Source organism: Equus asinus, chromosome 5 (genome assembly GCF_041296235.1).
Source record: "Equus asinus isolate D_3611 breed Donkey chromosome 5, EquAss-T2T_v2, whole genome shotgun sequence".
NCBI lineage: Eukaryota > Metazoa > Chordata > Mammalia > Perissodactyla > Equidae > Equus > Equus asinus.
The window spans coordinates 94,018,553-94,032,906 of record NC_091794.1 but is presented as its reverse complement, the minus strand read 5'-3'; the positions used below and the strand labels follow the sequence as shown (position 1 = coordinate 94,032,906).

The window sequence follows — 14,354 nt, the reverse complement described above, 5'->3', positions numbered from 1 at the left end:
CCACGGCCTGTGCCCGCTCCGCACTCCGTTCCGGGTTTGCCAGGCGGCCGCGACGGCGCTGGGTAAAATGGCAGTGCTGAGCCTCGTGTCGGAGTGAGGGGGACTCGGAGGAGAGTGGGGCGCTCTAGCCGCTCAGTCCGGCCGCCCGCCCGCTCGCCCGCCCGCTGCCGCGCAGCAGCCTCGGCCCGCGCCGCGGCCGGGGAGGGGAGGCAGGGCGTCCGGCCCGGCCTGCGCTCCGACTCTGCCTCCCGGCGCCCGGGCTGCTGCCGCGCGCCCTCCAGCCCGCCCGTCCCGGGTCCCCCTCCCCCCGCTCCCTCCCTCCCCGCCCCCTCCCCCTCGCCTCCCTCCCTCCCTCCCTCCTCCTTTCTCCGGCAGCAGAAAGCGGAGAGTCACAGCGGGGCCAGGCCCTGGGGAGCGAAGCCTCCACCGCCCCCCTCATTCCCAGGCAAGGGCTTGGGGGGAATGAGCCGGGAGAGCCGGGTCCCGAGCCTACAGAGCCGGGAGCAGCTGAGCCGCCGGCGCCTCGGCCGCCGCCGCCGCCTCCTCCTCCTCCGCCGCCGCCAGCCCGGAGCCTGAGCCGGCGGGGCGGGGGGGAGAGGAGCGAGCGAGCGAGCGCAGCGCAGCAGCGGAGCCCCGCGAGGCCCGCCCGGGCGGGTGGGGAGGGCAGCCCGGGGGACTCAGCCCCGGGGCGGGGTGGGAGGGGGGGAGACGACGAAGACAGGGCCGGGTCTCTTCGCGGACGAGACAGCGGGGATCATGGCCGCGCAGGTCGCCCCCGCCGCCGCCAGCAGCCTGGGCAACCCGCCGCCGCCGCCCTCGGAGCTGAAGAAAGCGGAGCAGCAGCAGCGGGAGGAGGCGGGGGGCGAGGCGGCGGCGGCGGCAGCGGCCGAGCGCGGGGAAATGAAGGCAGCCGCCGGGCAGGAAAGCGAGGGCCCCGCCGTGGGGCCGCCGCAGCCGCTGGGAAAAGAGCTGCAGGACGGGGCCGAGAGCAATGGGGGTGGCGGCGGCGGCGGAGCCGGAGGCGGCGGCGGGCCCGGCGCGGAGCCGGACCTGAAGAACTCGAACGGGAACGCGGGCCCTAGGCCCGCCCTGAACAATAACCTCACGGAGCCGCCCGGCGGCGGCGGCGGCGGCAGCAGCGATGGGGTGGGGGCGCCTCCTCACTCAGCCGCGGCCGCCTTGCCGCCCCCAGCCTACGGCTTTGGGCAACCCTACGGCCGGAGCCCGTCTGCCGTCGCCGCCGCGGCGGCCGCCGTCTTCCACCAACAACATGGCGGACAACAAAGCCCTGGCCTGGCAGCGCTGCAGAGCGGCGGCGGCGGGGGCCTGGAGCCCTACGCGGGGCCCCAGCAGAACTCGCACGACCACGGCTTCCCCAACCACCAGTACAACTCCTACTACCCCAACCGCAGCGCCTACCCCCCGCCCCCCCAGGCCTACGCGCTGAGCTCCCCGAGAGGTGGCACTCCGGGCTCCGGCGCGGTGGCGGCCGCGGGCTCCAAGCCGCCTCCCTCCTCCAGCGCCTCCGCCTCCTCGTCGTCTTCGTCCTTCGCTCAGCAGCGCTTCGGGGCCATGGCGGGAGGCGGCCCCTCCGCGGCTGGCGGGGGAACCCCCCAGCCCACCGCCACCCCCACCCTCAACCAACTGCTCACGTCGCCCAGCTCGGCCCGGGGCTACCAGGGCTACCCCGGGGGCGACTACGGCGGCGGGCCCCAGGACGGGGGCGCCGGCAAGGGCCCGGCGGACATGGCCTCGCAGTGCTGGGGGTCTGCTGCGGCGGCGGCGGCGGCGGCAGCCGCCTCGGGAGGGGCCCAACAAAGGAGCCACCACGCGCCCATGAGCCCCGGGAGCAGCGGCGGCGGGGGGCAGCCGCTCGCCCGGACCCCGCAGGTACACAGCTGAGTGGGGAGGGGGCTGGGGCGAGCGGGGTCCTGGGAGTGGGTGGCGGCTGCGGGGAGCAGGCCACAGCCGTGGGCTACCCCCAGTCCGGGGCCCCCACTGCTGGGGAGCTGCCATTGTCTGGCTCTTCTCTCTTAAAATGGCTGCCTGTCTGCCTTCCTCTCCTTTCCTCCTTCAGCCTTTGTGTGGGGCTTTCCCTGAGGTGTCTGCTCCCCTTCTCCCTCTCCCCTGGTCCCTCCGAACTCCGGGGGTCTTCAAGGGGGTGCGGGGCAGAGTGTGCGGGGAAGGGCCCTGCCTGGGGTGAGGGGGTGCTGGGGGCTCGGGTTAGGGGTGTAGGCAGTGCTAGGAGGTGGAGAGTTGAGTGAACAGTTCTTTGCTCACCTGCCGCTTCTCTCTGACCCCCTGCCTTCCTCTAGGCCGTCTCCCATCTGTGCTTTCAAGGAGGGGCCCCTCGGGCTCGGGGGGACCTCCAGGGAGGGCAGGGGACTGCTTGGGGGCAGCTAGAGGCCGGCTGCGGTTCACCCTGGGCAGCCCGGGCCATCTCTTGTCTTAGTCTCCGTCGGCCCAGTGGCCTTGGCTTCTCCCTGGAAGTGCTGGTAAACAGCTGAGTGATTGGAGTAGTAAGTGCAGATTGCTTTGGTTTGGGATTTGAATTATGGAGGTAAAATCCTTCTGTCAAAGCCAGGAGACAGTTGGTCTTAGGTTGACATCCTATCTGTGATCTGATTGGCTCCCCATCTCCTGCTCTTGGCCATTTATAATTGCCTCTGATGTAATGGTACAACAATCCTGATGAGCTCATAAACTTTTACACTCTGCTTTTCTGCCAGTGATAACCCAAACCATCGCTGCCTCTATCTGCCTTTTATTCCAGAGCTGAAATTGGCTGTGACCTTGAGGAGGGAGGTTTAAGCAGCAATACTGTATCAGCAGGAGCAGAGCCCTAGACAGGCTGCCCTTGTTACATTGTGCCTGAAACAAAAGAGGAGGCAGTGGCATTTTGCTTGTACCTTGGATTTATTTTGCTTGTTATGTTTTATGCAGCTTGAAATAGATTCTGTGTTGTCAGAACAGTAGCTGAGTTTTTCTCTACAATGGGTTTGCTGTTTGTTTTGGTTTTGTGACTTTCCTGATAGTATAAATGACTTCTTTGATAGCTCTGAAGATGCATTTGTCTTGAGTAATTTTGGCCCTGTTTGCTTTGCAGAATTGAAATTATTTTACTGGGCTTTTTATTGAGTGGCAAATGTGGGGTCTTTATGAGAGATGGGGTAGGAGCAAACTTTTAAAAAATTTTTTTTGAGAACTGGAAGCTTTCTGAGAGAATTTCGTATTAGGTTCACGTGTTCTAAGGAAGGCTGGCCTCATTCTTTGTTTACGCGTTGAATTTTGTTAACACTTTTGTAAATTGAACTTTGGGAGAGCAACTCAATTTAAAGGGAAGCTGACATCTTTCATGATCTTGAGAGGGACTTTCTCCTAAAGACTTGGTTTGGTGAAATTTGTCATTTGTTCCTGGAATATCAGAAAGACTAGTTTTCTGTTTTGTCATCAATCATTTTTAAAGCTTTGAAATAGAGGGCCACCCAGTTTTTTTCTTTGTATTGTAAGGTATATTCCACTTTTTTCTATCTTCCAAGATGGTAAAGATATAACCTACAATGACACTTTAGATTTGCTTAGAAATTACAACTTTTAGGCACATTTTTATGTGATCTATCTTATTTGTATTTTGCTCTTCTTCCCTCTTCATCATGTCTGTCTGCAATGCTTTGGTCAGGAATATGGGGTAGTCTATGGAGTCGTGTATCTTTTCAAAGAGGGAAAAAAGCTCTGTTCATGCCCACCGCACCCCCCCCCCCCCCACAGTACCCAGTTATATCTTTGTGCTACAAGATTTTGTTCACTTAGGCAGTCTAATTAGCTGTATTCCCTCCCCATGCTAGAACTGCTTTTCTACTCTTCCACTGAGCTGGGAGTTTTGAAAATAGTTGTGTTGGATGGCAGGTTTAGAGTTCTGTGCCTTGACTGCATGTCTTCCATGATGTTCTACATCTGGGGAAGAAATAGGGGAATTTTAAATTTGATTTCTAGTGTCTTGGAGGATAAGTTTTATCTTAGAAAACAGAACATTTTCTTGTCTTTGGGTCATTCTATAGTCTACACCTCTTTCCCCTCATTCCTTTCTCTTTTTTGCTGGAGGGAGTGGAGGCTGAGAAATTTATCTTTCTTAAATTATTAGAGGAAATTATTTGAGATAAGTCAAGGCTCATTTAAAAGCAAATTGATTTGAATTCTGTTGGTTTGGGGATAGTCAGGCAAGGACTTTTTCTCTTTTTTTTGATAATAACTTTTGCTGTGTAGTGATTTCTGTTTTTCAGTCATTAAACAAACGTTTGAGCACTTTCTGTTTTGCTAGGTACTATGCTCCATGTTGGGTAAATGGTAGGAAAATAGATATAATCCCTGCTTGGAAGCTAGTCTGTGCTGCTTTTGGGTGAATTTTCTGATTAGCTCGTAACATCACTGGACCTAGCACTTCACACAACACATAGATTCTTGTTCAGTTTCAGTTCAGTTGCCTACTCCCCTGAGACCCAGAAAATGGGCTGGTGAGCATGCACTTGTAGAAGAGACAGTGCAACTTCCAGTGTTGTGGGCTGCTTCAGGTATGTAGTCTAGATGAAGGTTGTAGGTGGATAGACTTTGTTCTGAATTCTTCTTTACTGCTTAAGGACAAACCTCTTAGCAGACCATGATGCCCTGTTCTTAAGCATTCTTAAATAATTGAGTCTTGCTCTGTCCCCTTTTTTCCCTAACTCAGTCTTAGATTGAGAGTATTTTGCAGAGACTTGATTGACACAGCTAAGGTGGTAATGTTCTCGTTTAACTCTACCTTTATGAAATAAAGATTAGGTAAGTGTGTATATTGTGGCTATGTCTTGTCATGGGAGCTGGGAAGATCCCAGCAGATGCACTTTTGTCCCTTTCCATAAGTAGTATCGTGTCCCACGATGTTGAATTCTGCTGTTGATGAAATACTTTTCGGTCACCTGTGCACTTGAACTTCATGTAAAGTTTTTTCATTTGGGATGCTTTTAGCTGTAGTACTTTGAGAGTAGTACCAGCTCACCAAAGTGAAAAATGAAATAGGCTATATAGTCCAGGATCAAGAAGGATTTGATTGTAGATGTTTGGCTGTTAGTTCCTGCTGTGGAAATATCAAATGATATTTCCAACTCCTGGGAAACAAATACAGGAATCCTGGACTTATTATGGGAATGCCTACTGGCAGAAATTCTGGGCTGGCTGAAATACAGGACTCTTGGAGCTCTCTCAAATAGGAGGGACTAGGAAAACCACACTGAGACAGCACTCAGTTGTGGGGGCTTCTTGTTTCTCTGCTGTCCGTGAGAGAACAGAGGGTAATGGGGTTGGGATGGTGGTGAAAGAAGAGGGAAAGCAGCCAGACTAAGGTTGGCTTCTTTGTATTGGGCCCTGTGAGGACTTTTTTAGGTTTCTTCTTTTGTGTGTGACACAGAGTAACCATGACAAGTGGCACCTGCTGTAACAAGATGTCTTGGATTGCATTAAACATTCATATGTTGGATTGACTCCTGTAGGGTGTGATATCTACAGTAGGCCTTTTGCAAAGAGCTTAGTGAACTTTTTTTAAATGTGGAAATAGGCTATCAAAGTAATGATCAAGGCTCTTTGCTCCTCCCACCCCCCCGAAAGGTTGTATTGATTGGCTTCAAATCCCAAAATTCTAGAAGCAACTGAAGCATGCAAATATGGTTAAAATATGGTATTCAAAATAAATTGACACTGAGTAGTTTTTTCCTGCCCCTGAGCTGGGAGACCTCCGTCTCTGAAATGGAGTCCTGATTCCTGTGGCTTTTATCTCTGACTTTTTCCTTGTTTAGGTTGGTCAGTATCATTACTAACGTACATGGAGTTGTGTGGCAGAGTGGTGAGGGCTAAGGAACACAGACTCAGGAGGAGGAGAGGAGGCTTTGGTTCTACGTGCAGGTTTGGATTAAGCAGTGTGACTTTGGGCAAGTCATTTGCCTTCTCTTTCATTTTCTCTTCATCAGTAAAGTGAAGTTGGTGGACTACATGACCTTCTCCCTTTCTGATGCTACACATCTGCTTGTACTTCCATACCTGGCTTGTTATGAGGGCAGCTTCTTCCTGTACATTTATCAGGAGGGGTCTTGAGACCATCTTTCTTCCCGTGGGCTCAAGGAACTCAAGGTTATTTTCCCCTGAGGATTTACAGGAACAAGCTCTGAACAGTTGGGTGGCATGGTGGTCTGTGTCCCTTTATAGAAAAAGCCTTACCAGACTGTTTTGCCTTCAAACTGTTAATCTGTTTGTCATTAGTCATTCCACCTGGTTGGTGGTTTTAAAACACTAAACGGTAGTTGAAAAATTAGGCAGACTTCATTACAGCAAGACTTGAAAAATAGTTGCTTCAAAATGTCCAACAGAGTTTTGCTGGTAGATTAGGGGTGGAGTGGGGAGTGGATATTCATAAATTCAGCATTAACATTGTGTTTTTTGGGGGGGGACAGGAAGGTGGGGAGAGGTAGCATTAAGCCCTCCAGACTCTTCTGGTGTTTAGGCAGGTCTTGGTCTGGTTTGGGCAGTTGGTTGTAATCTGAGTGCCTGAACTTGCCCTGTAAATTTTGCTGAGAGAGGAGCAAAAGTTCCTGAGACTGAAACAGGAAAAGCTAACCGTCTCAGCGTCAATTTCATAGGTGTATTGCCTTTTCTTATACCCCTGGTTTTTTAACTGTGGTGTGGTTTGCAAGTGGTCTTGGAAATGCTATTCTTTCTCTTCTCCAGCACACCTGAATTTCCATTCTTTCTCCTCCTGGTTTAGTAGTTTAGAAGTGTAATTTAGGCACATTAGGGGTGTGCTAGAAGGAAGCTTCCTTTTATAAAAGAGGGGAAAAGGTAGAGGGAAAGGTGTTTGATAATTCTCTGCTTGACACAGCAGCTTCTTCCTCTTTGAAGGAACCAAATGTTTCAGAGCTTTGTGTAAATACTTGCTGAGCTGTCAATATGTACCCAGGAGGTTTCTGTAGTAAGATGTAAACGGCTCTATAGAATGTTTGACAGGCAAATTAATAAACAGTTTTCAAGCAAAGATAATGCTAGTCTCTTCTTATATGGTAGAGTAAAATAACATTGGAGAAAAAGACTTGGGGATAGAGAAGAGGATAGTGCGGCGGGTGCAGAGAGCTCAGAGATAAGGAGAGATGATCTAAAAGAGATTTGAAGAGAAAAGATGCTGCCCTGGAAGAGCAGCCTCCATGGCTCTGGCTCCATGCTAAGTTCAGGGCACCTGGAGCCCTGTTCAAAATCGATTGCAGTTTCAGAATGCAAATAAACAGAAGTTTGGAAAGAAGGCCCTAAATTTCAATAGTGAGGTAAGTATCCTCCAAAAGCTTGGTTTATGAGACTTTGAGTTTTAAAGCCTTGTTCTTTCAGAAAGTTTTTGTAGTTTGGTGAGATGTTTTTAGGGTTGGGTTTGCATTTTTGGAATACCAGAAAGGAGAAAAAAAGATATTGCAACTTTGGCGTTGTCCTCGGCCTCTGTTCTGCTCTGGCTCTCAGGATTATAAGCGCACTCCAAGGGCTGGGGTTATTTATATAGTTTTATTGGACTCCTGTGCATCACTTATATATTAAAATTAATGCCCCGTGTTCCTGGGTCAGTACAAAGTCCAAATGTTTGGGGACTCACTAAATCATGCCTTCAGTGTTATGTGGGTAGATTCAATCTTTGTTTTTGAAATTGCCATTTTAGGATTAAAAACATTTCTGTGTTCCTTCAGTGAAACATTCTTTTTATGGAGGAAGAAGTATTTTAGCTGTCTGCCTTTGATACTCTGCTTTGGTAGCCTTGTGAGATGACCAGATTTAAACTAAACCCACTGGCTCTGACACCAGTTTTCTCACAAGAGGTGTTTTTTGGACCAGAGTCCTTGGAAGTACCTTTTTAACTTAGCATAGTAGTAGAGAATATGAACGTAATTATGGCCCTGACCATAATTTGTAGGTTCACCTAACTTACCCAAGGCCATCAGCGTGTTTTAAAACAAAGTACAAAAACTTGGGTTAACATTAACAGTAGTTGCCCAGGCCTTTCCCAGTATGGTGGTGGTGAGGGTGTTAGAACTTAAGACTTGTTGCTGAGAGCGTGATTTCTACCTTAGGAAGTAGCCCTATGTGAACCTACCAATTGGAAACTAGGAAGGGACTTAAAAGATAGAGGCAATATCTGCTTCAGAGGAATTTAGTTTTCTTGGAAAAGCATACTTATGTGCACACATCTGGAAAACTTGCAAAGCAAGGTTTTATAAATGGATATAGACCAAACTAAGTATATGGGCTGAAAGAATCTGAGAATAAGGAGCAATCAGAGTTGGGCAGGGTTAACCTGGGACATCTTTTCAGAGGCAGTGATTTGTGAAGCTGAATGTTCAAGAAGGGAAAAGTTAAAATATTAATTTGCTTTTTCATAAAGCTAGTCTGAGTTCCCTGGGCTTTATAGAATCCAAATTATACTTCCATCCCCCAACCTGTAGTTGTCTCATTCCAGTGACTTTGAGAATTTGGACTGTAACCATAAAATTCCTTGAAAGAGAGTAGTTCCAGGGTCTTAGTGGTTCCTGTGGTTATGTGGGGCCTTTAGTACAACCTGCCAAGTTCTTGGCCAGTTCAGGGGCTCTTTTGTAGTAATTTTGGGTTTGGAAGTTCATGTCACCTTCAGAGTTGTGTGTCCTGGACGACTCTGCAGTAATGGTGGTTCAACTTTGGTTGGAAAGCCTGGAGTTTTTCTTTTTTAGCAGAGTTAATTGACCTTTCCTAAACAAAACAAGAGCGATGAAGTACCTGTTGGGACTCAGGCTGCTGCCGTTTCTGAAGAGTTGGGAGCTATGCTTAAGCTGAGTTGCTTGGATCAGACCTTTTATTGAGGGTTGATGGGTGGGTAAGCCTACACATAGGCAGTTTGCCCATCTGTTCACAGAAATGGCCTTTAATAGTGCTTGTGATTAGGTTGGCTGTGGCCAAGAGGCTCATAAATGCTGCAAACACATGCTTATTCCTTTTGGGAGCTTCTGAAATGTAGTGATTTTGGTTTCTCTTTACCTGCTGTTCCATGTGTGATAGGACCACACGTTATTTCTGGCACTTTTCAAGGGCTGTGAGTGGATGCTTAACAGCTGAAGATGCATAGAGTGTCCAGTGCCAGGCTACTGCAGTGCTTCCACCTGGAAGAGAAGGATGGGTTGCACTGTTCTAGTACAGTCATGCACCACGTGTTTCTGTCAATGAGGGACCACATATATGACAGTGGTCCCATAAGATTAGTACTAGATGTGTATAGCCTAGATGTGTAGGCTATACCATCTAGGTTTGTCTAAGTACACTCTGTGATGTTGGCATGAAGACAAAATCGCCTAATGATGCGTATCTCAGAATGTATCCCCGTCGTTAAGCAATGCATGACTGTATAGAAGTATGGAGTCTTGAATACAGATTCTAGTTTAGAAAAATCTCTTGTGTTGCCATTCTGGCATTTTGCAAAAGTGAGTTTCTAGTAACTCAGAATTGGAGCGCAGTGGTTCATCTGCCATGGACAGCAGGTGTGTAAGGGCTTGAGATAAACTCCTTAGTCAATCCTGGTTTTAGAAGAATCCAAGTTAGAGTGAGTGTTGACTTAACTGCCTTGAGTATTCTTCCTTGAAATTGCTCCTCCTCCTATTTAAATAGATAGAATTAGTTTTTATTGAATGTGAAGGGATATCTGAGTGAACTTCTGTTTTTGTTAGTCATTTGTGCATACTAGGAGATGGTCTTGGGATAGGTTGAGTCTTTATTTCCTAGTGGCTTCTGCGTTTTCTAAGGGTGCACTGGAATGGGAAGGAGTCTAATGCCAAGAATGCATTCCAACGTGCTGCAGAGTAGGAAATTTGATCCCTAAAATGTTGACTTAGTGTTGGTTATGGTGCATATTAGAAATCACCCAGTAATCCAGGACAGATTTTTGTCGCCCTCCAGGAAGTTAATGTTGATACGAAATACTAAAGGGCTTTGGGCACTGGGGCTATGTGCTCTGCAGGCCCAGAGTGCTGCTTGAATTGCTACCCATATGAAGAGGAAATGTGCCACGTGCTTTTTTTCTCTCTTTTGCATTTGGGCTTCCTTATGGCTTCTTTGCTTCTGGGTTCCCAAGTCTGCAGTGTTAGATATTAGATTTCCTCCTCCCTTGGCACTGACACATTCATGATTTTCTGTGGCTCATCACCAGTAGCCAAGATTTTTGCTTGCTTTTCCCTCTTAAACTTGTTAGCTTTCAGCTTGCTTGTTTATAGACATCTCTGTTAAAAGAAACTCCCCTCTCAAGATTTAGCACCAGCACGATGGCAGCAGGGGAGTCTAGGGGTTGGTGTGATATCAGTCATTTAAAAACCCATTTGCTGTGTGCTTGGTGTCTTTTATTTTGCCTCCTGTTTTCCTTAAGGTCACAAATTGCTTGCTGGGCATGAGTGCATGTGAGTCCAGCTGTTTACTTTCAACTGACTCGTGTCTGGTGTACTTTGACTTTAAGAAGAGTGTGAGTTCAGCCACGTGGTAGAGGATTAAAGGCTAATCGTGCTGGGTGCTTCCTTTCAGGGGAAACAGATAGTCTTTGGGCTCTTCTTGCCCAGTGATTTCCCCTTTCTCTTGGGTAGACTTTATTATGGCTTTCTGTTGTCCTTAGAGAACAAGTCACCCAAGTAGGAATGCTTGGAGTTAGTTGCTATTTGTTACTATGTCTTGTCTGGCTAATACAGATGGCTTTCTCGCTTTTTGGACAACATTCTGTTCTGGTCCTAAGGTGGTGGAGTTCATGTGTTGGTCCAGCCGTTGGTTTCCACGTGTGAAACTCCTGATGATTCAGATTTGGATAGTCTGCCTTTCGTCTGCAGACTTCTAACTTTTTACCTGTTTAGGAATCTGGACTGCCAAAGATAACTATATTATAAAGGATTTGGTGAACAATTCTGTATGTAGTTTATCCACAGTTTGTCCTGGACCTGGGATAGGCCAAGGACATCACTAGATCCCAGTTTTCAAATGATGGCATGTAGGGGGTGAATATTAAAGATGATTACTATGCATTTGAACACCTACTTTGTGCCAAGCACTATGTTTGGGTGTCTCCATGAATTTCCTCATTTAATCTTCAAAGCTGTGAGAAGTGTGTTCTATTGTTATTCCTCCCACTTTACAGATGAGGAAATAGAGTAAGAATGAGAAATTTCCCCTAGAGCAAAAAGCTGGTAAAAGGTAGAGTTCGGAATTTGAATCCAGGTTTGTCTGATTCCTCAAGAGTTTTAACAGTATAAAATACTAAATTTGCTTCTCCAAAATAAATTATTTAAGCACTAACGCTTGCTGGGACATTACTTTTGCAATAGCCTGGAACTCATAAATGGGTTGAAAGACTGAAAAACCTTTGGTTACAGTTTGACATTATGTCTAGATTCTGTCCTATCCATCCCTTCCATTTAGAATTTTATTTAGGTTTCTGATGAATGGCCATGTGATCCCAGTGGTGAGAACTGGCAGCATTTGGTCCTCTGGGCCCTTTCTCTTCTGGAGGGATCTTTGAGAGTGGAGATGGGGGAGGGATTCAGGCTCAAAAATAGAGTTCTTCCCTTTGATCTAAGTGAGAGTAACTTGCATTTATGAAAATATTTGCAGAGTGATTTTACTGTCTAGGTCTCGGAGCACTCACTGGAGAGGCAAGGATTATTGTCTTAATTTTCCACTTGGGGAGAGTGAATGCATAAAGGTTAAGCACCTCACACAAAGTTTCATAGCAGAGTCAGCTCTAAAACCGAGGTTTAAAGATCCCTTGGGCTGTGTGACTTTAGGCAAGTTGCTTAACTCCTCTGAATCTGTATCCTCAACTATACAATGAAGAAAAACATATTGCCTTGCAGGCTGTAGTAAATGTTAAATAAGATATGTGAAAGTACTATAATCAAAATTCGAACTTGACTCCCGGCTGGTAGATAGAATTGAGTAATTAAAGGCAGTGTTGGTCTTCACTGAATTAAAAGCTATCCCATAGTTCTTAGCTACATCTGTGTTGTATTCTTTAATAAAACCCAACAAATTTTATTAAGCAACTGTTGTTGTAGTTTGAGAGAGCGATTAGTGCAGCGGTTCAAAGTACATTCCCTAACCATCAGCATCAGCATCACCTGGGCCCTGTTTGGAAATGCAAATACTCCTTCAGACCTACAGAATCTAAAACTCTGGCAGTGTGTTTTAACAAGCCCTCCAGGCTGTTGTAATGCATGCTCAAGTTTGAGAACTGGATTTAGGCATTTATGCTCAACTGGGCTACAGAATATATCTGAACTACCTGAGGAGCTTCTTGCAAATTTTACCATAGGCTGTTGTTTCAGATGTACCTGCCCTTCCCATGATGTGAAAGTTCTGTTGGATGGAGAAAAGTTTAAAAGTGCTTGGGGTTGGGAGAGAAGAAGGAAAATATTTTTGAGATGGATCTTCTACTGTGCAATAATGATAAACTCTAGTGACAAAACATGTCTCTTTATTTATAGGACTTGGGGACTCCCTGCCTTCCATCTCTGTTTCTCTTAGCTCTTTGGTGACACAACATGGGGATAGTCTCTGATTGTTTGATGAAGGTGGAAAAGACCATTTTAGGATGGTGACCTGTAGTGATCTCCAAGTACGACCAGTTGGAATAAACTACCTAAGAAAGTGATTCTTAAAATGCTACTCAGAGGCCAGTATTGGAGCATTAATTAAATGCCGTTGATGTTCTTTCTGCTTGTGATGGTCAGCTGATCTGAGAACAGGGCCTTTGGTGATCTGGTGATCTCTCAGTAGGCCATCCTTGATGACTTCCCTCCCTTTCTCTCTCTGCACTCCCCAGTGGCCAGCCTGAGTTTTGCTGTTTCCTTTCCTTGTATACCTTGTTGTGAAGTCCTAGCAAATAAACCCACTAAGTAGACTCCTGACAAGTTGCCCCATCTCTGAAGTGGATGAGGTCTCTGAGGAGTGGACATTTGAGCCAAGACCTCCAGATGTATGACTTAATGAATAAGGACTGTGCTTGGCACAGAAATGAAAGTTACAGAAATGGTCAGGTAACAAACAGTAACTATTGCAAAGACCAAGTGGAGAACCAGTGTTCTGGTTCACCTGGGCTTTCTGAAAACCCGATGTGGTTTCTGTATCCTTCCCATTGAAAACAAGTTTCCTTGTACCAGGCCTCTTTTCCCTCCTGCCTGAGAATTGAAGCTGTGATCACTGTGACCAGGCTGCAGTGAAGGCAGAGGCTTCCGGGAGGCAGTATGCTGACAGTTTGATCTGTGATTTGATATTTGTATGTACAGACAAATGCTCTAGTAGGGAGTCTTATATTCTTTCTGTGTGTGTGTGTTTTAAACTCGCTTTATCATCCCTCTGCCTTTTAGCTTTATTTTCTCTGTTCTTGTTCTTTTCTTTTTTCATTCTCTCTTTTGGTGTCTAACTCTGTTAATAGAATGCAAAGCACATGGAGACCTCAGTAACTTTACCACCCCAGAGCTGGTAAAATGTCTTTAAAAGGACTGGAGATGCAGTTTATACCACTTTCAGATCAACATCATTTTACTGAAGATTCCTGGTGTCTGCTTACCCCTTTTGGAATGGCTGAGCTAGAGTCAGGAAGTGCCTTTGTCTAATTAACTAATAAACAGAAATCTCCTAAATGATTTCTACCTCTTCTCTTTTCCCACTTTATTGCCTTTGATTTAGAGACTGTTTCTTAGCCCTCCCTAATCTGTTTTTGGGGTTCTGTTGGTCCAGGACAGATTTGTAACATTCTTGTTTTTCTTTCTAGTCTGTGATTTGAATCCTCTGCTTTCCCAGTACAGCTTTGAGTTGGCTTGTTTAAAACCCCTACATAAAACCTCAAGTGACCAATATGTGGTCTCATTATGGTATTTTGGGTTAAAATAAAATGAGGTTGAGATAGCTGGGTTCACCCACCCAGACACATTCACCAAAGGGAAGTTCTGTGTGCCTTGAATAAGACCATTTCTAAAGGGTGTATGAGCTAGAACAGACTTGAGTGTCGGGGTAGGGATAAATTTTAGGTAGATTTACATAGCTTAGCATGCCAAGTGTCCACCCCAATTTGATTACACTGGCCAGAGATAGCAAATAAAGAGGAGAGACAAGCTTCAGAAAAGACAGCTGGTAATTTTTGGTCTCGTATATTTCTGTACCCATGTATTTCTTGTACACATTTCTTTGGACAATGGTGTAGAAGACGTTGGTACCAGTGTACTTTTGGAGTTTTGAAAAGAACTGGAGAATTTATAGGACTCTATGGCTTTTCATTCAGGGGATTGCTGACCTTAAAAAAG

At 46.9% G+C, this 14,354-nt stretch overlaps 1 protein-coding gene across 2 annotated transcripts in view; it reads left to right on the top strand.

The window, feature by feature from the left end:
- Window positions 1-690: 690 nt before the first annotated feature.
- ARID1A (AT-rich interaction domain 1A) overlaps window positions 691-14,354 on the top strand; it is a 67,299-nt gene continuing 53,635 nt past the window's right edge. For both annotated transcript variants that reach the window (XM_070510631.1, XM_014854972.3), the window contains exon 1: window positions 691-1,890. In XM_070510631.1, coding sequence (XP_070366732.1) covers window positions 757-1,890 — 1,134 coding nt within the window. In that variant the 5' untranslated portion in view covers window positions 691-756. The remainder of the gene's footprint in view (window positions 1,891-14,354) is intronic.